Here is a 26,922-nt window from a genome sequence, read left to right on the forward strand (position 1 = left end):
TCCAAATCTTGAATCCGAATGTTTAACTACCAAGTGTGGATTACTGAACATCCTCCCACTTCATGAGAAAGAATCCTTCTTGACAATTATTACCTAACAATTGAATTACCTCAGTGTTTTTACTGTAACTGATGGGAGCATGAATCAACATTAAAAATAGTTAAGACATTTCGACCCACTGTAAAACGCATTTCCTCGTGATGAAAAGCATCAACCGTGTCAAACTCACTCCACTTTGAAACTCTCATACTGTTCATATTTGTGTATGGGTTTCTCCAATGCCTTCATTGATTAAAAATAATGTTGCTATGAAAAAAAAAATCCACCTTCCAGAAGATGCAATTCTACCCCAAATTCTTAATTTTCATATCAACCGTTTCATGCACAAATAATGATAACCTGTCACCTGACAAGTTGTCCACTGTAGTAACTGCTGTCCCTGAAAGGGTTAAATCAATGCCCGACAACTGATTTGATGCTCTTCACATCCTGTCTGGCATCATAACCACTAGGAACCCGTCAAAGACAGAGAAGTGCATGCCCACTAAGTCCGCATGAATTCTCAAGTATCGGAAGCAAGAAGGCATGAAGAAAATGTGATTGCGTCACAGCAACATGTTCCTGTAACCGACGTCACTTTTGTAGAATGCTACTCCCAACGTTGTGCAGCCAGTTTTGCTGGGAAACGCTGATTGACGGACACGCCGCTCCAAAAATACATTTGTCGTTGGCTTTATTGACGCATCAGCAATTTCCACAAGAAATATCTGACACACACAAGTCATGCACATCCTTCCCTGCATTGGTAAAACACTTACTGGATGTGTGTCAAGACTCTGGTGTGATTCATTTTAGCTTTGAAATGTTACCGGATGTCGGCAATGTAAAAAACAAAAAAAAAACAAACACTGAAATGATTGGACATGTAAAAGTGTGCCAGCTGGTTGATTGGAAGCTTTTTGCAACATTAATTTGATTTATAGAATCTTGAAATGCAACTGTTCATGATTGCATGTTATCTTGCTTTGGTGTGTGCATGTTAAAAAAACAAAACAAAACAAAATGGAGTCAAGACAGTCACGGCCGCTCTGCTTTCGGGCATCATGTCTGCTCCGAGACGGGTGGGAGTCGAAATCCACACTTTCAATGTCTGGGATAGTGAGAAACGCTTCACACCCCCTCGCCGTCGCTCTTGATGCGACTGGGTCAATGGGAATGGGATTGAAGTCAAAGTGAGGAGGAAGGAGGAAGGGATTTCAACCCAAACAAACAAACAAACAAACAAAAAAAAAAGTTCACAAGCTCTGGCAGCATGCCATTTTGTTGCCCCTCTGTCCGTCGGTGGTGGGTGGCACGCTGATGTCTACCACGTTGTTGCCAGGGGAGTCGTCGTGCGCTGATCTGTCCGATATTTGCTTCTGGGACACGATGCGGTAAATTTCTGCCAAGGAGACAAATACATTTAGAAAGGAAAAAAAAAATAATAACAACTTTGTGTGTTTAAAAAAAAAAAAAAAAAAAAAAAACATCGCTCTCCTCTTTACCTGTGAGGATGTTCTTGAAGGCTTCTTCCACATTTGTGGAGTCCAAGGCAGAAGTCTCGATGAATGACAGCGTGTTTTTTTCTGTCACGTAAAGAACAGCACTGAGAATGGGATCATATGGAATATTTTTCATTACATTTTGAGTCAATCGCAAATTTGTTTTTTTTTGGGAGGGGGGGTTAAATATCAGTTTCACAAAAAAAGTATTTAAAAAAATCAAATAAAACATAAAAGCAGGTCACCTTTAACCTACGGTGGCACATGACTACCATCACTGGAAATTATTATCAGAAGTCTGAAATCAGCCGTTTTTTTCCCTGACTGTTTTTTATTTTCATTTTGCACATTAACAATATTAGACAACGACAAGATCCTCTTGTTTTATGTTGTCTTGAGAGGGAAGAAATTTCATCTGTGCTGTATGTTGTACATACAGCACATTTGACAATAAAGTTGTACTTGACTTGATTCTTGATGACATCTAACCCCACCCCCTAAAAAAAAAAATTCTTCATTGTAAAGTTTAACAAAACTAAAGGACTAAAAGCACTGTTAAAGGGTCAAACTTTCTGCCTGTAATTCAGAACAGAAATTATTTTACTCATATATATATATATATTTTTCGGTCATCAGAATTTTATTCGACTAAATATCTATTTTTGCTACGTTTTTTTTTTTCCACAATGAGACAAGTTAGCTAAAAAGGTCCCTAGGGTTGATTGTGAAATTGAAGAATGAGGTTAATTTACCAGCAAAGGCCCGCGCCTCGTCGGTGGGCACGGCCCTGAGGTGTCGCAGGTCGCTCTTGTTCCCCACCAGCATGATGACGATGTTGTTGTCGGCGTGGTCCCTCAGCTCCTTCAGCCAGCGCTCCACGTTCTCATACGTCAGGTGCTTGGCGATGTCGTACACCAGCAGAGCGCCCACCGCGCCGCGGTAGTACCTGAAACCGGTAAATACGGTCAGCTCCTTCGCTCGTACCCAAAATGCATCAAGCCAAGCGGGGGGGGGGGGGGGGGGGGGACACTCACGCCGAGGTGATGGCTCGGTAGCGTTCCTGTCCGGCCGTGTCCCAAATCTGAGCCTTGATGGTCTTGCCGTCCACCTGCAGGCTGCGGGTGGCGAACTCTACCCCGATGGTACTCTTGCTCTCCAGGTTGAATTCGTTTCTGGTGAAGCGTGACAGCAGGTTGCTCTTGCCCACTCCGGAGTCTCCGATCAGCACGACTGCACACAACCAAACAAAAGGTTGTGAGATATATGGGGATGTTTTTATACTGGGGTTCCCAAATGTTTTGACATGTTTCATAGTTCAATAACACATCCAATTCTTGCTCTAATTATTTAAAATTTAAAGATGTGACAAAGCAAAATCAAAGTAAAATTAAAGTCTTCCTTTGAAAGGAGATGCATTTTTTTCCACTTTCACATTTAGGTGTCTTACTAATATCTCTGACATTTTTTTGTCTGCACTGTCAGACGATCAGGAGTCAAGGTGTACCAATTACTACTTTCCTATTAGATGAATAGAAAACCACAAATAGGTGTGGGTGTGTTCATTGTTTTGAGTGACTCTTGAAGTTTCATCATTGTCATATTTAGGATTTAAAATATGAATTTAGCTCGGATTGACTGCGCGGCTCACAAACATCTGTTTTGCAAGGTTAGTGACGTCACTTCAGTGCCGACTACGTCCATGTTAGCTACTTAACACCGTAGCTTGTTTCCCCGGATCGCTTGAGATCATGGCCTCTACGGCAGTTTTAGGCAAAGTATGACCCATGAATATCATGTTAACGAACAACATGGTATCTTTTTTGGAATACTTTTTCTAACGTTGGGCAATTTGCGCGTTTCTGCTCCCTAGGGAGCTAACTTTAGCATTTCCGTTGTTTTGTGTCACTTCCTTGTGTCACGGGCTAATAACGATCGCCAGCGTCGAGCGTTGCTGTTCATCCGCCCCCCGGAGGCCTTACCTTTGAATAAATAATCGTATTCATCATCTCGGTTTCCCATTTTTTCCCCCGCGGTGATTAGCGTCTGACTGTTACTTTTTCCAAATATTGCCCAACGGACAAACTCCGCCCTCAAGCAGGAAAATGGATGCGTCACCACATGGAGCACGTGACATTGAATCAGTTATGTACGTATGTGATTGACAGCGATGTCGACGAATCGGTTGCTTGTAAAGAATTCACGGGACGAATCAATGCAGGAAGAGGCCATTGCGCTGAAACCACGACCCACTTCATAATACATTAGTTTTTTCATCCATTTTCTATTCCGCTTATCATTAATACATTACATTAAATAATTTAAAAAGATATTTTATTTACGACTACTGTACATATGTTTTGTATTACATTTGTATATTCTACTTTTTTAACATATGCATCATCTTTAAAAATGGGGAAATTACCAAATAAATTACAACTCTTGTATATGTTTTATTCCTTAGATATACACTTTTACTTCTTCAGATAACTGGCACAGTACTTTTGTAAAAAACAAACAATTTTTTTTCTGTGCTCTGCATGCACACCACAGATGGATGCCAAGGACCACCGCCCCAGTAGCCCCATCCTTTGCGCCCTCCTTTTTAACAGGGACACAAAAAGTGATTAGAAACTAGATTACTATCATTTATTTTTGGTGATAGTGTGATTGCTGTTTGAGTTAGAAAACAAAAAACTAAACTGTGCGCATTGGACAATTCATAGAACTGCTTTATTTTGCATTCATTCTGATTGAGTCCAAAGACAGACAGACAGACAGACACACACACACACACACGCATACAGCCATCTATTTATGCTCAGGTATAAATAGATGAATATACACAGATATACATAAATACACATTTTTGATATGCATTACAGTAGTTTTTTTTTAAACCATGCTGTCTCTGTAAAGGACTCTTCCTATTGGATGACACACACACAACACACACACAAAACACATGTTGAACAAGTTGGAAGAATCCCTACTGGTTTGCATGTACAGTAAAATCCACCCAACAGCTGCATGCAGCTCCTTCTCGGTTTTGAAGAACATGACTCAGCAAACGACACAGATTGCAATCGTCTCTCGGCCAAGCAGCAAAAATAAAACCAAAGAAAAATAACATTCTCCATTTCCGATGGAAAATATATCTGTATATCTTTCTCTCTATATATATATTTTTTCTTTTTTTTAAAATTATGTACACGTTCTCAGGAGCACAATGATGGGAAAAGAAAAATAAATAGGACATCGTGAGTGAAAGATCCAAGATCAAAATCATCTAATAAGGCAATCTGAAAGGAAAAGGAGGCGAGGACTGCACAAAATATTGCTGCTATGCTTTGCATCTGTGATGACGGTAGATTGAATAGACATCGCGAGCAATGCGTGGGCGTCTGTTGCACATAAAAACATAACAAAAATAAATGACAGGTGAACATTTGTGAGGGTCCGTTAAAATACAACCAAACCACCGATATTTATCACAATCTTTCTATCGATTTTCCTACTGGAAATAATGAAATAATCTGTTTCCAAGTCAAACTCTCACCATCATAAAACTTTTTTTTTTTTTTTAAATAAGTCTCAATCAATTTTATTCATGCTACAGTTCTTAGTAACATTTGAGTATTTGCTGTCAGGTACTGCACTGGCAAATCAAACTAAAATAAAGTAAAATGAGTCACTCAGCATGGACGATGTCAATGGAGAATACTGAACATGAAGAGTATCCAATTTGTTGGCAATAACAACACTTCAAGCTGCGAAAAACCCCTTTATGATGGAAAATAGTCAAAATGCTCATCAAAATTTTGACACCAGAATCACCCCATAGTGGAGAGCATATGCAAAAAGCGTTGTCATTTTGCATCGCCTATTTGTCTTATGAAAAGAAGCTTCCAATTGGGGCTCCTTTGGGCAAATTCCAGAGGAAGAATTTGTCCAAATATGAGCTGCGGAGTTGACACAAACTGTCTGCATCAAACCAAAATGGCAGACTTTCTATTCAATTTGGGCATGGGTCCTTGAGACCTTTTTCTGTGTTCTGTTATGACAGACATGTCCAACCAATGTAGTGTCAACTGATGAAAGTAGTGTCGGGGGTTGTTTTATGATAATGATTATTTTTTTCCCCCCCTAACCTTTCCAAGGGCATTACCGAGTTAGAAATTGCTGACTGCCTGAAAAATGTTGTACATGGATCCTTGAGACTTTTTGGTTTGTCCTGTTGTTGAGTGACATGTCCAACCAATTTCATGTCGCTGAAGAAAACTGATGAAGATCATTATTATTAATTTTTTTTATTCCTCCCTGACTTTATTTAGGGTAGATATTTACCCTCTCCATCGCACCTGATTCAGACGATCCGGATTGTTATCAGGCTTCTAATGAGCTGATCATTAGACTCGGGTATTTCGGAGGAGGGAAACATTTAAAACATACAACATAGGGGCCATCGAGTACCAGAGTTGGTGACGCCTGACCTAGAGGATCACTATGTGACCATATAAAAGGCTAATGGCATGTCTTTTATACACAATCGACAATGGCAACCACGTAGCCACCTCGGGGCAACTGAAGACGAGCCCATGAGATGTTTCTGTGGAATAAGACATGTGTGTGTGTGTCACGTCAAAAACATATAACGCACGAGCATACTTGTACTATGCCACACGGAAACACACGTATCATATGTAAATGGCGGGGACCTCTCTCTGCTACGCCAGTCTGTTGAGTTCTCTCTCCTCTTGAGACAAAAAGATTGCAATTCGACCGTTGAGGAAGGAGGTTTTGGGCTTTGTCCGGACGATCCACTTCATGCCTTTCAGTCACAAGACGGGGTTTACTGTCGGGGGGGAGACAGACAGTGAATGAATTGATAAGTCAGTCGACGTATTAAAAGATATTGTGGCGAACAAGTTAGCATTGTGACGTCATTCGAAATTGCGCCAGACTATAGGGTAAAATCCTCATCAATCTGTCTTTGGACACACAAAATGCTATTGAAAATAGCAGTGATGTCACGGTGTTACAACTGTTGAAGCAACAAGTTTTTATCCCATAATGTGCAGCAACACATGTAGACAGAATTTAAAACTATAGTCATATGTTCTTTATCCTCTGCAACCGATATTAATGTACTTTACTGACTCCGAGAGCTGTGAAACTTTTTTTGTCTGGATGTGTTACAATGCCCCCTGGTGGCCAATACACACACCCACACCAGAAGGAGCTTCCAAATGCACGCCTGAAATCACGATGCACAAACGGTTTAATTCTTTACATTCTGCTATTGATGAATGGTTTTTATACAGCTCAATTATAGATTGCGATTTTTTTTAATTAAAAAACGAATTAATGCCATTTCCATCCACTGCAACGGAGAAAGATACGTAAGAGATACGTGTGAATTCAACATTCAAGTCAGTGCACCACTGTATCCATTATGAGTATTTGTGTGGCAAAAGGTTTTTGCCTTTTTTTTTTTGGTGCAAAAGTTCCTCTGAGGTTTTGTATTTGGAATTGCCTTGCGGGCACAGATCAAAATGATGTGGCGGCCCGAGGGTTGCCCACCCTTGGGTGAAACCGTTTTTTTTTTTTTTTTGTACGATTTAGATCATCTGAGCAGGCTGATGACAAGAAGTGGCATGGTACATGCAGCTTGCTGTTGAAGAGACACACGGTGGCCGCTTGTGCACTAAATAGTCACAAATCGGTGACCATTTGCACCGGGATGAATGCTGCAATGCGCGTGGGGGTGGGGAGGGTTTGATGGACCTGAGAAGCATTAAAACTGCTTAAAATAGAATGTGGAGGATTCTTCCGGCGTTGTGTATTTCTTAGTCGGATGCTTCTCACTTACTGTCTCTCTTTCCCAATCCCCATCTGGCAGGGCCTTAGACTCTGAGCCATAGTGTAGCGGAGAGTAAACCCAGGTCTTGTCCTCTGGAGGCTGTTTTGTTTTGTTTTTTTTTTTTACACGCCAAGCACAGCAGAGGGCGCCAGGGGGACAGAGGAGAGGGCCAGTGGCACAGAGATAAGCGGCGGGCGGCAGTGGCAGGCAGGCAGGAAGAAAGATGCAGGAGATCGTTCACAGGAGAAGAAAAGACAAGACAGGAAATGAAAGTTAGGGATGCATAAAGGGGGGAAATGTCGCCCAGACAGCTCGTGTTAATCCTTGAAGCCAGATGTTGCTCAGAAGCAGTGATAAATCACACAGTGTGTTTGAGTCAAATGTCTTCTAGGAGGTCATGTGCGGTATGAATGATGGGGGATGAAAAAGGGGAAGTGGGTGGGTGTGGGGCGGGTTGGCAGAAGGCACGGCCAGTCCAATGATTGACACATCAATGAAAAAAAAACACCACATGATGTTAGTTTGCTTACCTAGAACCTCCAAAGTCGAAAAAAAAATCCTTTTAGGACAGGTTCAGAGTAAATTGAGCATTGCTGAATGGGTTTTATGGCGTTGTAGCAAATCTAAACAGACTAAAAATATATATAATGGAGCCAAAAAGATGAAGTAGATACACGATTTGCTTTAATTGGCCACATCAAATGATGTGGCAGGGCGGATCTGGCCCTCGGGTCTTGAGCTTGACACCTGGGCTCGAAATTGTCCACTTGTGGGAATTCTCGCTCGTTGAGATGTGTCTTACTATTGATTGTGACCAGTCTAGGGTGCTGTACCCTATTGCTCGTCCTATAATCATCTGGGAGAGACTCCACCTCAAATGCGCCCATTAGGACAAGCACTATTGAAGCTTTTGCTGGAAGCTTTTTTGCTTCCAGCAACAGCTATATAATACCACTACGATGCGTGTCATCCTGCAAACACCTTCTTTTTCCCTCCATGACGTGCCAGAGTCATGGAAGAGATGCTGCTCCACTTTGGAGGTTCCACTGAGCTCCACTGTGGTCTATGTGACTACAAGCCGACTGCAAAAATTGCCCCCCCCCCCCCAAAAAAAAACAAAAAAAAAACAGAGGTTCTAATCAATTCTAATCTAACGTAGAAGCCAGCCACCACGTCTGAAGCCAGCCCCATCTACAGCTCACTTACAGGCCACCCGGACCGCCATTTGCCCCTCTGTCGGAGCGGTGAGACCACCCAAGTCCGTCCGTCGGGCAACTGACAACATCAACAACGGGTGGAAGCGGAAGATGACAAATGGACAAAGATGTGAAAAGAAGAGAGAGAGGGAAAAAGGTGACATGACTAGGGCGGCATGCTGAGGCGAGAATGGAAAAGAAATGACCCCTCTGGCAACGCGACACGGTTAAGTGATTCATAAATGCAAGGTGATAAGTCCTGTACCATGCAGTACACAGCACACAAGTAAGAATGATCTGGCTTTCTAAAAATAATACGACTCAGTCTTGATGGACAGTGTTCGAGAGGTTTTAAGGCTTATTGTTGTGGTTGTAGGACTGCATGACATGGTACGAAGAGATGTGAAAGACAGACTTCACAGAATAAGAAACATGTCCAAGCGGGATGCAGTGCAAATGTACATTGCAGCCACAATCATTTCTCAGCATCGAGACACATACATTCTACTTTCTCACTTCCGGGTTGGCATTTCTCTCGCACATAACTGACGCAACAAGCCGAGATTGCTCACTTCTTCTTCTTCTTCTTTTTTTTTTAATCTTCAACTCAAAAGTTGTGCTGATCACAAATCCATATGAGACGCCATGCTGCCATCAAGTGGCGTCTGCTTGTCATTACAGTAATATCGAAGCTTGAATTTCACAGTCAAGCTGGGTAAGACAATTTTCTACAGCTGCTTATTGAAAAACGTACTTGACGAACATATCGAGGGGTGGCAGTAAACAGTTAGATTCCAACTGACGTATACAAATGTCCACAATAGTGAATGAGTTAAAAAAAAAATCAATCATTTTGATTGTTGGTTTGCAATTTGACATAATTTGTATCATTTTCAACTATACTGAGATGCACATGCAGATGGGAGCGATATATTTTCCATACTGTATGTTATAATAAGAATTTTTTTTTTTTTTATTGCCGTTTCTGTTTTCTGTTCATCTTTATCTTGTACCCATCATAAGGCTAAAAAGGGGCTCATAAGTGTGCATCTGAAAAGCAGCAAGGAGATTGGCAACATGCTGTCATCACTGCACTCAGAGCGAACCGCACAAATCGTCATACCCGCTTAAGAGTGCCACGGTCCACCATTATGCCGCCCCCGTCTGTCAACACTTCTGTGGGAGAGCATTACACAGCCTCAGCACTTCATGGAAGCATCTAAGTGTAGCGTGTGGTCTTACAAAGTAGATGTCCGTGACCGGGACGTCGTCCTCGTCATCCACCGAAGCCTGGCTGGTGCACCCCGAGCCCGACGCGTGGCTTGCTGTTTCCGCCGCCGCCGCCGCCACCGGCTTCGGACTGGACGGAGTGGCCCCGGATGCCTCGGCAGAAACAGGTGCGACGGCGGCGGGCGAGGAGGAGGCTTCGGGGGCTGGAGAAGAAGTGGAAGGTGCAGCGGCAGCCTCTTGAGCCTCGCTGCTGGAATAAAAGACGAATGTTGCGTCAGAGTGTGTTTTGCCAGCCGTCGTGTAGTCGTGATCCTTTGTTGTTCCTAAACAGGGATTATGACCATCCATAGATGTTTTTTTTTTTTTTTTAAATACCAAAGACAGGCGTTAGACACTACACCAGTGATTTCCAATCGTAGGTGTGCCGTGACAGATCATTTGGTGCGCTGCAGGAAATCATCCACTTTCACTTGATTAGTCTGAGAATTTTTTTTTTTTTAGTTTACTCCAGAAAAACAAGTGCTTCACAAAATGAGTGGTAAAAGACAAAAAAAAAAAAAAGTGACGTATAGTACCAGGCAGAACAATTAAATGCACTTCCAGTCGATGGAGATTAATGTGTGTGCCCACTAATTAATGTGCGCCATTTATAGAACACAATATGAGCTGTTTCACTGTGAGTACATTTTAAGCACATTGAGATGAAATTGTTATTATTCAGTGTATAGTTCTTTTTGTGACAATTTTATCAAATATGTGCCTGGGCTCAAAGGCCGGGAGACACTAATTTCAGTTTTATTACGCAGTGCTTCATTTATTTTTACACTTGGATGCCAGTTAGGAATGCTCAAATGCAACTTACTTAACCAACCAAATCTTAATCCCAGTGGGAGAAACTTCCTAGATAATAGAACCACTTGGAAGTCATGCAGCATCATGGAACACCCAACTCATTTTGTTGGTTCGTTCAGTCTCTCCATTTTCTACCCCGCCCCACCAGCCCCCGTCAAGACCTCCATCCATGACCCCAGGCCATATGTCTCGCCGTTGCCCAAACCAACACGTTCTGTTCCTCCACGCGTCCTTCCCTCCTCCCAGAAACCTGTCATCTGTTAAATTAATTGTCGTGTGAAGGGATGAGATTAGAGCAGTTATTTGTACTGCTGAAACAAAAATCAGGTTAAAATGTGCTCCCCCACCCAAAAACAATCAGGTCATGGTGGCTTCACGGCGGCCGCCTCAGGCCCCCAGGACCACTGCCCTACTTCTACATGTTGGTTACCCCAAATTTGTCTCATAATCTCCCGGCAGCATTGTGAGAGACATCATATTTCTGCTACATTGAGGTCACACACAAACTCTGCCGAGAAGGTAAAAGGAGTTTTGTGGAACGCGATGTCACGCTCCGACTGGTGCTTTGTCAACACATTTTGTGCTGTAATGTTCATTTAACGTCCTATAAAGTACATGCATCCATTTTCTTTGGTCCTTGTCCAAAGTGGTGTTGCAGTTGAGCTGCCACCCCGCTGGACAGGTGACGTACGCCCTGGACTGGTCGCCAGTCAATTACGGGGCACACGCAGATAAACATTCACATTCACAAACAATTTTCGAGTCTAAACTGTACCTGGTTTCAGGCGAAGGCTGCGGAATGGAGATGGTGGGCTCACTGTCGTGTCTCTTTAATTCCACCTCCACTGTGATGGTCTGCTGGTCCTCCTCGCGCACACGCAGCTCCTCCTGGGTCCTGCACACGACAACACACACACACACACACGTGTCTCCGTGGATGCGAACAACCAATGTCTAGCCTCAAAACAATGTTTTGAAATTCCGAAGCCACCAAACTTACCTTCCATCGTGGCTGAGAGACTGAGTGTGCCTCCTAGAGACAAATGAAACAATGTCAAGCTACCACAAAGAATGAAAAATGGTGCCGTTGGACGAGGGACCCGTTCCCTCCGCCAGTTGCCACTCGTGAGGTGACAAACTGTTGTCAAGCAATCGTCATGGCGCGGCTTGTTGATGCTACTACCTGTAGCGCGGGTGCTCGGCGGTGTCACAGGGAGATCTTTCAGGGATGGACAGAGAGGTGGTGGAGGAGAGGGTGGTGGCGATGGACGCCGTGGTGGCCTCCTCAAACGATGGAGGCGTGCAGGGAAGATCAGCTCGTCCTGGAAATTGGGCGTAAAAAGAACGGTGGGACATGCAGGAGAAAATAACCACAAACAACTACAAATTCAGTCCCCTCGAAAAGTAAATTTGGTGGTGCAACCTTTACTTGCAATAACTGCATCAAGCCTGCGACCGAGTGAGACTGTCGCATTCTTCGTTTGGCACGGATGTGTACTTATTGACGCGTAGGCCGAGTCAAAAGAACGCAATTACCTTCGTCTTCCAGCGTTGGGAAACTGCGAGCGCCTCTCAGGTCATAGATGTTCTCGTCTCTCTCGGAGGGCAGCTGGCTGGCAGACCAGGCCGCGCCGGGACCGCCACACTTTGGCACCGTAAGTGACACGCGGCCCTTCTTGGACGGAGATGACTTCAGAGCTACGCAATGTACATTCAAAACAGATCAAAACAGATCATCCTTGGATCAGTTCTTCACAAATTGCCAGGCAAAAACCACTTCTGAGAGAGAACACGAAGAGGGCAAAAAAAAAGATGAGGACGTAGTTAAAAGTGAAATGACCATCATTTTTATTCTTTGTTTTTTACATTATGCGCAACTCTCATTTATTGTGAAATAATCTAATTGTAACATGTATTTGTTACATATTTTGATACATTTTTATGCTTTAGGAAACATTTATGTCTGAATTTTGGGGGGGGTTGGAACGGATTAGGGCATTTACATGGAAAATGTGTCTCTACTTTTCTAGTTCAGAAATTTCTTCCAGAACCAATTAATTTCGCAAGTAGAGGCACCACTGTATATTGATTTATTTTAAAACTATAGACGATCGTGTTCCAGTCCTTGGGTTTCAAAACATATTTTCGAACTGGGCTTCTTTCACGCTTAACTGAGGAAGCATGTCCTAGTGAGGACGATGATGAATGGGAATTTCAGAGCCCACCTTGGCTCTCCTACTTGATTTTTTTTCACTCGAGAGTGAAACAACAAGAGCGGCTGAACTGTCTTAACATGACATAAAGAAGCACCGAATAAGGCAGTTAGAAGACTATCTATTATTTCCTTCCCACGCGGCAGTGCTTTGACTATTTAAGGCAGCAGAAAGGACTCACAGGAGCTCTTTCTGAAAACGGTGCTGCTCATGAACTTGAAGAACCTGTCGGCGTAGAATCCAGGCCGGTGGACCGAAACAGTGTCCTGCGGACGAGATAGGAAGGGGGGGGGGGGGGGGGGATTAAAAAAAAAAAAAAAAGAAGCACGAGCAGATTAATCAATGTACAGTGTTAGCTCCTCTTGTGTTCCAGTTCAGTATGTCTCTGGGTCAAGCCACTAGACAGACAAAGCACAGACATAAACACAGACAGACATTATTGATTCTCCAGCAGCCTGATGGGTGACATTGTTTGGTTCGCTTGGAGGGAGAATAATGCAGAGGTTTTTTTTTTTTTTTTTTTTTTTAAAGGGGAAAAAATAATTTTGGAATTGGGCTATAAATGCGGAAAAGGTGAAGCACTGTCAATACTGAATGCACTGAATATTTCCATCTCTATATCTCGAGTCAGTCAAAAAAATGCAGGCTTGTCTGAGATTAGGCACCAAATGTTGTGACCCATGAGTCAGGGGAGACATCTTAAGCGTGGAGTGATGTTGACGCCTGCTCAGGGGTGAGTCAGTGTTTGCAGAGGCATGATGAAAAACTCACCCCGTCGTGCACCAAAGCCTTCCACGTGTGCTCCAGTTTCTTGATTAACCTGTACAGACAAAGAAAGGCAACACAATCAGGCTGACCAGGTGTGCAACGAGCGTAAAAAGCAAAAACGCGAACCTCACCGCGCGGTTCCCGTGCTGCTTGCTTACCTGTACGACTGCAAGATGTCAATGATGCCAATGTAGAGCAGAAGTCGTTCCCCCTTCCCGTTGACGGCGGGGATGCCACCCATCCTAAGAGGGGAACGGTGTCGGAATGACAACAGTTGGTATACTTTTAAAAATTGTGAGATTGTGAATTTGGGATTTATATGAGCTGTACATTCAAATCATCAACACTATACAGAAAAAAAAATGGATTCAAATGTATCACGAAATCGCGACTGAAAGTGCAAAATGTCGGTTTTGCACCCCGACGCCATAACTTGTGGCATCTGACTGGCCCCGCTCACGTGTCTTCGGTGTCAATGGACCCCCCGCAGGCGGCCCCGCCTTGGATGGACTCCATGGCGGTAGAATAGAGCGCCTTCTGCTGGGCCAGGGGCCGTTTCTCGTCGCTGTCGCCTTGGGAGCCTTCCATCTGCCGCTCCCGCTCCGCCTGGTCCATGTTGTGAACTCCCAGCAAGAGGCTGTAGTCCATGATCTTGAAGCTTTCCAGCACCTGAACAAAACCGAATGACACGCACGCGATGAATGAACGTGGCGGGAGAAAAGCTTTTATCCAGAGTGCAGAACGCCGTCAGCGCCAGAGGGACTCAAACCTGTTCACGTCAGTCATGGAATAAGTTAGCATGCATGCATACATACATTCATTATCCACGTTCTATTCATAGTAATGTGGGGCAGCCATCGCGAAGCACACAATGATGGCACCAAATGAACAACTTTTTGATTATTTTCTCATTGGAATTTTACAGAGCTGGTGCCGGAATACTTCAACATTTCAAGGGTTGTCGGAAACTGCAATTGTTAGCTGCTAGCATCGCACCATAGAATGGTACCAGAAATGGGAAAGGGGAACAGTGTGGTGATGAAAACCATAGAACAGTGGTTCTTGTTAGAGGTACGGGAATACAAAGCACTCTGATCTGTTTAACTTCCCACCCAAACTTACCAAACAGTCCCTCTGCAGCGTCTTGACCAGCGCGTTGTACGTGTCCTGGTCCAGCATGAGTCCGTCCTGCAGGTCCTGCATGAAGTCCAGGTCTTTGAACGTGGGCCGGGCCTTCTCGCGTTCTTTCTTGGACGCTCGCCTCTTGTAGGTGGAGCCCTTCAGGTCGTATTTGAGATGCATGCGCACGACGCGGGGCAGCACGTTGTTCATCACCACCACGCGGATGTTCTTGCCGCCCGACTGGACGCAGTAGAGGCCGAAGAATTTGGGCAGCAGAGTGCGAGGGTTTTGATTCAAGTTCTGGGGCGGGGGAAGAAAAGATGATCCATCTATGAATTAATTTTTTATAACACTTGTACTCAATATCGTGGTGGGTGGGCTGGAGCCAATCTGAGCCGATTTTACACCCTTGAACTCCGCCAGCCAACCACAGGGCAAATATACAAAAACACTCATGTTTGACATCCCGGATTTATCCCCTTCAATGAGCCTACCATGCACGTGTATGAAATGTAGAAGGAACTCAACACAGAAAGCCCAGAACATCAGAAACGTAAGACAAAAGCGTTCGCCACTATTTCACTGTGCCGTCATAAGGTTATTATTAATCCAGAGTCACGTTGGGGAAATAAACGAAACGATCCAGTGTTTGGAATCACCATACATGGAGTCATGTGGTTGACTGAGCAGAGCAAGTTGAGCGCTTAAGCTTTTATTTTTGGTAGGTTTCCACTTTGCGTCTTTGCTCCCATTCTTGTGAGTATAACACACAGCCGACACCGATTTGAATGTTATGTGATTGGCGTCGAACAGATTGAGCTGCTTCTGTTTGTGCCGTTTGACAAGGAGCATCGATTGATGACATTAGACAGCAACGCTTAGTTTGATGGCGACCCTTTACTGTGATGGGGAAGGATAAATATGGATTTTCGGAAGAGGAAGCTGGTGGGGCAAAGTACAGCTACATCATACCAGCAAGCCAGAAAGAGCATGTTTTGCCCTCAGCAGCCACACAGGGTCCTAAGAGAAGTCGGACAACGTGACACGTGAGAAAGGGGTGCGGGGAGGGGGGGGATGTGAGTACGGATTAAAGCGTGAAAGAATGAAAGGAAAATAAGCTGCGCTGCGATGTGAGAACGGCCAAAAGAGTGAGAAGAGGTGTGCGTGATGATGGAGTGGATCACACAGTAGACAGAGAAAAGCGGTTACATCACCGTGATCCGTAAACAGCCCAAAGCCAGCCCGCTCGGTCGGCCCTTGACCGTCAAGTCCGTCAGCTGCGACAGACGTGTGGAGCTGACTGCATGTAGCGACGCTGACTAATTTGGTTTGCGTGTGTGTGTGTGTGTGTGTGTGTGTGTGTGTGTGTTGACCTTGGCATGCGTTTTTATCTCTTCGAGCAGACCTCCGCCTCCAGGCTGAAGCATTTGTCACCAGTGATATCAGTAAGAGGCCTGCTCAGACGGTCCTACAGTCTAATGGTAAAAGACTCATCTAAATCACGGTGTCAAACTCGAGCCTCGGGGGCCACATCTGGCCCGCCACATCATTTTATGTGGCCCACGAAGGTAAAAATCAGGTACATTGATTTCATTTTTCTTGCTAATATTTTAATGTCACTGGATGCACGCTTGCATTGCTCTCCTACCATGTAGTAGCCCGGCAGCAGCTTCTGGAGGAACTCCGCCTCCTTGTGCATGACCGTCTTGATGATGAACTCGTCGTCCTTGGTGAGATAGAAGACAGAGCCGCTCGCGCCGGGATTGGACAGCTCGATCAGTGGCTCGTTACACAGGGAGTACTGCGAAGGACACGACAAAGATGGACTTGCAATGTGTGAAACTCACACAACTCCTACTCGCTATTGGAGACAATTTTTTATTTATTTATTTATTTTTAAATAAAAGATATGACGGTACCTTGAGATACGAGTTACCCGATCTATCAATTTTTCGAAAAGTGACCTGCCATTCGACTGATTTCTGCTTTGTCTTATGAAAAATGTTTGAGGGATGAGCGCTGTATGGTGGCTAACTATCTTCAAAACAAGCAGCAGTTTGGCAGATCGCGAACAATTCTCTAAAAGACAGCCTTCAAACCAACTCCCAGTTGAAATTTACGATCAAACATCAGATAAAGCAAAGAGGCAGATTGTCTTCTCGAATCAACCACAACTCTGCCTTGAAGTCTGCTAGCTTAATGCTCACGCATGAGTGGAAATGCCATAGACAGGCTAACAAACAGCACGGATGCGGTGGCGGTGCACCTGTTTAAGTAATCGATATTTGAAGACAAACGATGGAGCAGCACATGTCAGACAATATAACAAGACGCAAACATATATTCTTTATCCTCTGTGAAGAACGACAGATATTGACCATGTTCAGTTCCATTGCTCTTTGTTAGCCGCTGTACGGACTCACAAACACTAACTGCATACAAAGGCAACAATAATCATATTGTTGGACGGACCCCCAAAATATACCTTCAAAATGCTAATTTGTAGTTAAAAAATGCCCTGCATTTGAATGACAGCAATGGTGGCTTGCTGCTGAGGTGCATCATGGCTGATCAATATGAGGCTGTCCATCCGTACTTTCACCTACACGGCTCATGCAAGACGAACCCCTAACTGAACCCATGTGGGAATGTGTGTGTGTGTGTGTGTGTGTGTGTGTGTGTGTGTTCCTGTTGCATCCATCTGGTCCCATTATTCTGGAGTCATTTACAGTCGTCTTACCAAGTAGTCATCCGGCCTGATGCCAAACAGTTCTCGGAAGTAGCGAAAGGCCACAGGCGCGTAGGTTTTGAAGCGAAAGTCTGGGAAGTGATGGGCAGGAGTGAGGTTGCTCCCTTCGCTGCAGTGTGGACAAATAACAAATCGTATTCAAAGTACGGATACGGAAAGACATTCAACAGCCGATATTATGAGGCGTGGTCGAGACCTGGGGAAGAAGATGCTCTCCACCACGTAGAAGTCCTGCATCAACACATCCCTCTCAGGCTTGGAGCTCAGGTTGCCCACCGTGTAACCGATGCCGAGTTGGATGGCTCCTTTCAGGGCAGACGATGTGGTCTATGTTAAGAGAGGGGGTCGTCAAAAGATGTTGTCAGTCATACACTGTTAAAATGTTACTTCAGACATTGCCTGTCATTTTTATAAAAAGCTTTACGATGGGCATTTGTTCACCCAAGATTCCGACGTATATTATTTTCTTTGGGGGAAAATCCTACATGAACAATTTTGAACAGATTTGCATCCCATCCCACATTTCGAGGCACATTCGCATCAGTGATTGTTTCTTTCATTTTACTGGAGTGACATTAACCCTTTCGTGCCCCCTGCAACCTGATAACATGATAAGCTGTCCACTGTAGTAACCGCCGTCCCTGAAAAGGGGTAAATTCACAAAGTGTCTTCATGCAGATGTACTGTACAACCCCCACACACACACACATTTTCTATCCTTTTGTCCACACACATGCTCACAATGTAGTTTTCTGGCTTTTGGAAAAAATAATTTCAAATATCAAACTTATTAGATCATCCCGTACGTTTAAATAATTGTCTGTCAAGTGTACAAGCGAATTTAGGCCAACCTTTTTGTAAGTGGTTTCACCGGAAGCATCCACCCCTCTGTGGCCGATTTTCTTCCCCTGACCGGGAAGGCCTGAGGAAGACGGCATCTGACAATCAAGAGAGAGACTGTTGATGAGTAAAAGTGCCGAATCTGTTGCGTTTCATGATCTACGTATCAAAAAGACCAGCATGCTTTTATGAGTGCCTCTGAGCTGAGCAGGTGCTCACTTTCAGGCAAAAATGCAATAAAAAAAAGCACTTCACTGTTTGCTTTTCTTGTGATTTCATTTGATGTGCTGTTCACAAAAGAAACAGTGCTAGTGTTGGCCATGAGCAAAAATATGCTAACAAGTACAGAACGGGAAATTTTACACTGACAAAGGGTGCAGAGGGTGTGACTGCTCGGTACAATATGAGCTTTACACTTCAATATTGATTCCATGCGCGAGTTAAATCGACCACGTCGAATGTAAGCAGCATGCAAAACATCATCACGAAGAGCTAGCGGGGAAATTCGAAATTTACCTCCGTGATGAAAGCTTTCCTCGCAGCCGCATCTGAAAGCAAGACACAGAAGAGTCAGATATGATGGCTGCGAGTCCCGCGGGTGACGGTAACGAACATTACGAAGTGCGGATTAGCTGAGCAGTTCCGTCAGCTGGATCCAGTTCACCATTTGACCTTAACTCATTCAGTACCAACCAATTCTGGACCAAGTCTGAAAAGACGTTGAAAAACGTCATTGGGAGTGAATGAATTTTAATGAAGTGTTTGTTTGTTTTTTTTAAATCAATCATCAATGTCGTTTTTTTTGCATCGGAAGTGATTGAAGATCGAAATAATGAACCATCCAAACGACCGGAATTATATTGAAAGCGCAGGTCTTCTGCCAAAGCAAAACTGTGGAAGGACACAATCATATTTCATGTGTTTCGTGGCATAGCTTCCCGGAAACAGAAATAAGGTTGAAAACAACATTGAGGAGTGACCAATCGACCGAAACACAAATCGTCGACTCCCTACTGCACATCACGTGAAATCCTGTGGCTTTCACTTCGACGGCCAAACTGAACCGCTTTTGGTGCCTCTGATAATCAATGCGTCCAATCATTTTCTATATTGTTGTTGATCCTTACGCGCGTTGCAGACGGGTGCGCGACCGTATCCCAGCCGACTTTGGCCAAGAGGCAGGCTTCACCCCAAGAACGGTCGCCAGCCTAACGGCCAAGGGCAAAATGGAACAAAAGGTCATAAACCCTAACGAGGAAAAGCGGGATGGAAAAGGGATAGACTCATTAGTGGTTCATTGGTGCATGGAATCTACTGGAGAGACTATTTGAGGAAGCAGAGCGAATCAAACGACGCGAATAATGCGACGCGTGGATGTGTAAGCGCAGCGGCAGCTCGAATGTGCAGCCTCTCTCTCGCCTGCCTCTCGTGGACCGCTCATGTGACCAGGCAACAGCAGAGCCTGTTTTCTGCCCCTCCTCCTCCTCCTCCTCCTGATGCTCTCCTTCGCTTTCCCCGCTATCACACACGGTCACACAAGAACGAACACGCCGAGGCGCATGCAAGTGCAACCATGCTCAAATGTGATGAAACAGAAGAAAGGAGGAATGTTTTCAAATGGCAAAGGCTGACAGGGTGGGCTGTGTTTTTCTTTTTGGCCGGATGTTTGTTTCTGTCCGTGTTTCTGCGTGAGAGCTGGCTTGCAATCGGCCGCTTCGGGTCAATTGGCCATGCTTGCCGGTGTATGTGAGACATCTGACTGCGGATTCGCCGCCATGTTGATGCACGTGTACAAGCGGGTACACGCGTACTTACAATGGGGCCAAATTTGAGCATTTTCTTCTGCCTTCGGCAAGCCAGCAAAGGTTCCACGACTCGAAAAGATTATCCGAAGCGTTGATCCTGTCATGTGGATTGTTTTGTGACCGATTCCCCCGCCCCGCCGGATCGACAGCTAAAATAGCCTGGCCCAACAATTGTTAACATTCAAACTGGTGAATATATCCAAAGGTAAATCCTTGTGTGTATGGTGTCTCCAAAGTCTCTTTCCACAATAAAAACGACAAGGAGAAGACTTTTCAACCACTATAAAGTTTGCAGATAAGCTAACAGTTAGCTCGGTACCACTTGAATTGTATCGGGTGGTTACATAACACTTAAAAACATTTAATCTTCAGGGTCACATCTCCTACCTTCCTTGACACTAAAGCATTCATTTCCTATTAGACAGGGTTCTGGCACCATCTTGTTTTTTTTTTTTGCTTGTTTGTTTGTTTTCAGAAAAAGCACAAAAACCACGAATAGGTGAACAGATGGGAAAAGGCATCACACAACAAAAAAGTAATAAAAATTGACAAAGTGAATTTGTGAGCAGTGGACCATGAAAAGACACAAATTACGATATAACAAACACCCTACGTGCTATATGCGGCATTTTTTAAGGGGTCGACAAGAGTACACGTGAGAGCCCGGAATCAACAAGTGATACAACTGACTGGCTTGTCGAAGTGAACAGCAACCGTCAGCGCGCTCATTCGCGTGCGAGTCCGCATGAATCATAAGAAAACGGACTGTTAACACGACAATGAGTCGCCAAAAATGGGTCGATAGTAGATAGTCACTAAGGACGAGCTAAGTAAGGAGCTGCCACTGAAGTGATTGTGAATGATCTTGTTAGGGTGATGGCGCTCAATTTGGCTATCGATTTGTCTTTAGTTTTTCTCGACAGGACAAAACAATTGTGTCAACGTTGGTCGCTTGTCTCAATATGCGCCCTGCGACTGACTGGCGACCAGTTCAGAGTGTAGTCTGCCTTCTGCCCGAAGTCAGCTGGGATAATCTGCAGCGGCGACCCTGTTCAGGATAAGCGGGATTGAAAATGGATGATCCCGACCTCTGAAGAGTCTCAGAATTCTCGAACCATCCATGAAAGCAGAATGATTATCTTTGTGGTCTTTTTTTTTTCAGAATAAGACATTTGCAAACATCCGTTTTTACTTTGAAAAAGGAATGATCAACATTTTTGCTGATTATCTGACAGATGTTAATGACCAAACCAGAAAGTGAATCATTAGCAAATGTGGATTTTCTGCACTTTCAATTGGAAACAATGTCCTGGATCTGAATACCTGGATGGAAAAACCTGTTTTTTAAAAAAGATTCTGAATCGATTAATCGAGCAAAAATAATCGACAGATTAATCGATTATTAAAAATAATCAGAGTTGCAGCCCTGGTATATTTTTGCGAAATTTAACCCCTTTCATGCACTTCTGTAACCTGACAACATGTCCACTGTAGTGACCGCTGTCCCTGAAAGGGTTAACTTATGTTACTCGCTATATTCCTGATGTGCAGCGGGTCAAAACTGTGTTCTCCTCTGCTGTCAGAGCGGATCACACCATTGGCTCAGACACCCTGTGTTTGTGTGTGTGTGTGCCCGTGTGTGCGTACGAGTGTGTGTGCACGGAACGGAGTGGTTGGCCTTTGGCGACAGGGACGCAAGCAAGCCTAATAAAAACCTTGGCGTCTGCAGCTGGTGGGGGATGTTAAATACATCTCAAAGAGCATTTGATCATTATGACGATTAGGTCCCGGGAAGGGTCAATGCATACTTGCAGAGTTGGGAGGCATCACCCTTTTCTCTTTTAGCTAAAATCAACCCAGTCCTCGCAGCAAAAAGGACACAAAGGCAGTGCTCCGCCTCTTATGCAATCTCACAATGTTTTTATTTTGATTTTTTTTTTATTTCATTCCTGCGCTTTACTGACCATCCCAAATTGAGAAAAGAAGTCAGCCCAAGAGAGAAATGTCCTTTTACAGACATCGGTGAGGAGGGCGGCTGGACAGAAGCGCGCGGGACTTAACGGTGAGCTACTGCTGAGAGCAGCAACTTGGCTCCACTGAGCCAGGAGAGTTTAAGCTGTTCACACTACAAAGCTCCTCATATCTGCGCAGAAACGTGCCACGCGGAAACGCGCGGTCTAAATCGGACATTCCAAACCACTGCGGGAAATTATCCGATTATCCGAAAAGATGATTAATTTACGACAAATAATTTACACAAACACTAGCCTAAACAATAATAAAACCGACAGGTTTGTAGATAATAACTGAGTAAGCAACACAGGGGGGCTTTTCCAGGGCTGCAACTGTTTAAGATTGCACTCTATTACCTTTCTTATTTGGGGCTCTCAAACTGCATGTGGCTACTAGCGCCAGCGTAAGTGAATTAGATGTTGTTTATCAATGAGGCTCATTTGCATCGACGTGAACAATTTCTCCGTCAAATATAAGCGGATGACCTCATTTAAATTCATGAAAATACCACAAGGGTACCGAGACGCCGTGTGTATACGGCTTTAAAAGGCGGGGCCTGGCCTGGTGAGTGACGTGGGCGTCAGAAAATGTCAACGTGGAGCTGGGTGCTGTATTTTGCATGTTGAGTGACTTGGCGCCACACGGGGGCGTCAGTGGCAACTCTGGATGTGCGCCGGGCATTTTTTTCGTCTTTATCAAACGTGAAAGGCGAAACTTCGGACATTCTTTGCATTTTATGGACTCTTTCTTGTCGACACAGAGTGGTGCATGTGACTGCACTTTTTGCTGCGATCTTTATTTGTGATAGAATTATTTGAATTATTCGAATAATCACAACGGCCCACACAGTTGGATTTCTCGGGTCCGAATCAGTTGATGGTTCGTAAACAATGACCGTGTGCCACGTGGTTGGGCCTGTTTGCAAGTGATAAGCGACTACAGCAGTGCGACCGAACACAAAATGAAGCAAAACTGCCATTTCAACTTAAATCACTCCTTGGACCAGACTAAAACTTGGCGGGAAGCCAAGTGGACATGAAAGGCACCACTCCAGTACATAATCCTTGCTCACGCGGTGAAAAGAACACAGGCCGCTAATCACATGTCGAAAACAAAACAAGGCAGCAAATACAGAGAATGAAGGCTAACTGCCACAAGCTAAACCAAAGACATGCCGGTTCAGTCAATATTTGAATCTGTTCAATTCCGTGCCTCCCACTGAATGACTCCTGAGTGTCGTGTGAGCACATCCATAACATCATCCTGGTAGCGACGCATGCTCTTGCTAATATTGACGTTTGGGGTTAAAACCCACCTTAGCGGCAGTGGACTGATGCTGAGCATACTTATTTGTATCCCATTCGAACGTGATCAGAGTTTCTGGCACACACAGACACACACACACACACACACACACACACACAGTCAAAATCATGACGTGAAGTAAACGGCGTCATCGTCCACATGACGTCAAACATCCCAGCTGATGCTCCAAATGTTACTTATACAATCCGGGAGTGAGTTCGGGAGGGATGGGGGGGAGGGGGGAGGGGGGGGGGGGTGGTGCATGCAATAGTAAAAAGGACACATCAGGGCAGAGCAGATGGAGCTGCCGATTTTGTGCTTCTGTCAGCAATTCTGACAGGCCTCGCACCCTAGAGCGGGAGGGGGGGAAAAAAAAAAGGCAAAGGAGCAAGGATTTAATCAAGCACGTCATTAGCTCGCCTCTAAGAAGTAGGGGATGTTTGTTTTCACGGTGTTAGCGGGGTTATACGCAAACAAAATGAACAGTTAAGTACGGTACACGTTTGACTGCATTTCAATTCTTAACGGCAACGTTGTTGCTGTCAGCAAAGATAACTACAAAATGAATTAATTGGCACTCCATTATCCCCCCCCCCCACAACTCGTGGGGGTGACAAGCTAAATATCCTTCTTTGATGGCGAAAGTGCGACGAGGCGTTGACGAACCGCGAGTGGACGAAAACGTTAGTGGCCGGTCTGTCAGACGCATCGCAGCTGTCTTCGAACTGGTCATCTGTCATTTATCATATTTAAAGGGTGACAAGATGTCACTGTGCTTGTTGATGACATGGTGTGTACCACACTTAACATGGACAGGAGGAAGTGAAGGAGAGCGTTGTTTCAGGAGATTAAATTTTTTTATAGACATTATATAGATAGATAGATATTCGATATATAGACTTTCTATCGCAGGATTACAACAGCAACGTCATTGTTTGCCAATATTTTGCTGCCCTTGTTCTATGTTATTCATCACTGTCACATTGATGAGAATTTTGTTCGCCAGTCGACTGAGTTTCACATTGTGTGCTTGCATTAAGCGAGAGGACTTCAGGAAGACAAAGTTAATGTGCTTTATTTAAAGATACAAATTGCACTTCTCTTTCATTTATGTTTAAATTTCAGAGAAAATTTCAACTGGGAGGGAATAAATAAATCGCTTGAAGCAAGCAAATGGACTTTTTACGAAAATTGTTCACTATCTGGCAAACTGCTACTTGTTGTTGAATCATATTGATAACACATTAATTTCACCAAACCTTCCTCTCATTATCGGCCTGTTGGGCATCTTTAAACGGCGAATGCGGAGTAGCTTTATTTTAGTTTGAACATTCACCAGTGGTTCATACAAACTGCTACTTGTTGTTGAATCATATTGATTTTAATTCATTAAATCGTTAATTTTACGAACCTTCCTCTCATTATCAGCCTGTTGGGCATCTTTAAACGGCGAATACTGAGTAGCTTTATTTTAGTTTGAACATTCACCAGTGGTTCATTGGTTTTTACACTCGAATGTGAAAATGAAGTTATGATGAAAGCCAGCAGCTGTTCCAAACACACACACGTACACATGTAACCACCAAAATTCTCACAGTGGGGGCGGCTGAGCTCAACACCGCAGCCTACAATTACATCGTACAAGATGTGACATTAAGCAAGCTCAATAGAGCTCTCCGGGCCTCTGCAGCTGACATTTAAACTCAATTCTACTCAGCGCACTCGTGTCAGTGGATGAGAACTGCGATCATTGCTTACTGCTCCTGTATTGAACCTTTCAAGCTGAAATTTTAAAATATGTCCAAAACATCAACAAATATTTTAGATCAGAGATTCTATAATTCTGTATCGGCGGCACCAACCTGGAACAAAGGACAAAGTCAACCTGGCACTTTTCCTATCGTTACTACACCAGAGTGAGAATAAGCGGTTTGGAAAATGGATGAATGGATGGACAAAAAGAAGTAAAATTGGTGCATGGATGCAAGAGTGAGTGTCAGGACCCGTTCACACTGCTTTTTCCCATGTTGCTGTTGTGTACATACGGCACAGACACGAAATGGGCCCAAGTTGACCCGACAGGTAGGAAGGAAGGAAGGAAGGAAGGAAGGAAGGAAGAAAGGAAGGAAGGAAGGAAGGAAGGAAGAAAGGAAGGAAGGAAGGAGGGAAGGAAGGAAGGAAGGAAGGAAGGTCCAGTGTTGGAAGGAAGGAAGGAAGGAGGCACCTTTCTCAGTTTGGAGTAGTCGATGAGGTCGGGTCTGTGTCTGTGGATGAGGGCGCACAGGGCCAGGCCGTCCTTCCAACTGAGACGGCGGAAGACCAGGAGGAAACCGTCAGGGACGGACACCAAAAGGGATGGAAGGGAAAAAGGAAGGAGGGAAGGCAAAAATGCCAGCGGGGGGGGGGCATCAAAGAAGTAGGAAAGAAAGGCCAGGAGGCATGAACGAAAAGTGGATTTCAGCTCAGGATGTGTGGAAGTAAGGATGCAAGAAAAAAAAACTATAAGGCTTGGTGGGAAGGTGTTCAAAGAGTAAGGACGGAACGAAGCAAGATAGAAAGACAAGAAACCTATACGTTTCATGAAATGATGCTTTTTTTTAAAGTGTAGGGTATGCCTACTTTTGGCCCAACCTGTACACTGCAGTATGTCTCCCACTTTGGTTGAAGGAGCTCAGATTTCCCCTCTACTTTACCCTCTAAGTTCTTCCGACTCGTTTACGTAAAGCCACCTTGTCAAATAACCTCAGGCATCCATTGACACGTCTGGGTTGATTGCGCTACCAACGTAAGACGTTGTTATGCGCTCCAAATGACAAGAATCCAAACGCTTGCTTCACCTGCTCTCTCCTCATCCGCTCGGCTAAGCTAGCAGCTACAAGCACGGCTAAGCGGCTAAAGATGAGTCGGGGCTTTCTGCTGAAAATTCCTCACAGAATCCGATTAAAAAAAAAAAAACAAGGGGAATAAGCGTTAACGAGACACACGGAAAAGCAGGAACGGAATACGTTCAAAACATATATAGGTCCAACCTACCCATGTCTCCGGCATCCATTCCGTAGCTAACCCCGACGACCGTGTCAGCATCATCAGATGATGCGGCCCCGGAAAGAGGGCTGCCGTCCCTGGCCTCCGACAGCCCGACCGCTCCCTCGGCTTCCATTCAGCCTCCGGGAGGTGCTGTTCCAAGAGGCGGTAGAGGGGGGAGGGAAGGATAAACGGGTAAGCGACGACGCGTACCGTCACAAAATTGGTAAAATCAGCACCGACAAGCTTTATACGTTGCGAATAATCACTAGAGGAGACATGTTGGCTTCATTTGCTCGAACAGCGGCTCCGTGGCTACCGTCTGCCCGGCTGCACTGCACTGCTGCTCGGTCAGTCTGCAGCGACTCAACCCAATAAACGGCTCAGTGGTCTTGAGCTCGGTG

At 44.5% G+C, this 26,922-nt stretch overlaps 2 protein-coding genes across 7 annotated transcripts; both read right to left on the reverse strand.

The window, feature by feature from the left end:
• Positions 1-716: 716 nt before the first annotated feature.
• LOC109532401 (ras-related protein Rab-11B-like) lies at positions 717-3,650 on the reverse strand. The gene is made up of 5 exons (XM_019897293.1): positions 3,521-3,650; positions 2,576-2,771; positions 2,294-2,487; positions 1,545-1,625; positions 717-1,441 (listed from the first exon to the last, which is right to left on the reverse strand). The coding sequence occupies exons 1-5, from the start codon at positions 3,558-3,560 to the stop codon at positions 1,296-1,298; spliced, it is 657 nt and encodes a 218-aa protein (XP_019752852.1). The 5' UTR covers positions 3,561-3,650; the 3' UTR covers positions 717-1,295.
• A 787-nt stretch (positions 3,651-4,437) lies between these two features.
• On the reverse strand, positions 4,438-26,922 carry pip5k1ca (phosphatidylinositol-4-phosphate 5-kinase, type I, gamma a). Of its 6 annotated transcripts, none has more exons than XM_019897054.1 (18): positions 26,528-26,921; positions 18,888-18,919; positions 18,383-18,469; positions 17,728-17,858; positions 17,523-17,640; positions 16,431-16,583; positions 14,783-15,082; positions 14,121-14,329; positions 13,819-13,902; positions 13,664-13,712; positions 13,074-13,158; positions 12,216-12,377; positions 11,863-12,001; positions 11,680-11,712; positions 11,455-11,574; positions 9,840-10,077; positions 7,411-7,500; positions 4,438-6,393 (listed from the first exon to the last, which is right to left on the reverse strand). In XM_019897054.1, the coding sequence occupies exons 1-18, from the start codon at positions 26,652-26,654 to the stop codon at positions 6,391-6,393; spliced, it is 2,160 nt and encodes a 719-aa protein (XP_019752613.1). In that variant the 5' UTR covers positions 26,655-26,921; the 3' UTR covers positions 4,438-6,390. The 6 variants fall into 6 exon arrangements, with proteins under 6 accessions (XP_019752613.1, XP_019752615.1, XP_019752616.1 ...); XM_019897056.1 differs by lacking the exon at positions 7,411-7,500 and adding an exon at positions 9,721-9,773 and having other exon boundaries at positions 26,528-26,920; XM_019897057.1 differs by lacking the exon at positions 7,411-7,500 and having other exon boundaries at positions 26,528-26,920.

This window comes from Hippocampus comes, unplaced genomic scaffold (genome assembly GCF_001891065.2).
Source record: "Hippocampus comes isolate QL1 unplaced genomic scaffold, H_comes_QL1_v1.1 scaffold22, whole genome shotgun sequence".
In the NCBI taxonomy this organism is placed as follows: Eukaryota; Metazoa; Chordata; class Actinopteri; order Syngnathiformes; family Syngnathidae; genus Hippocampus; species Hippocampus comes.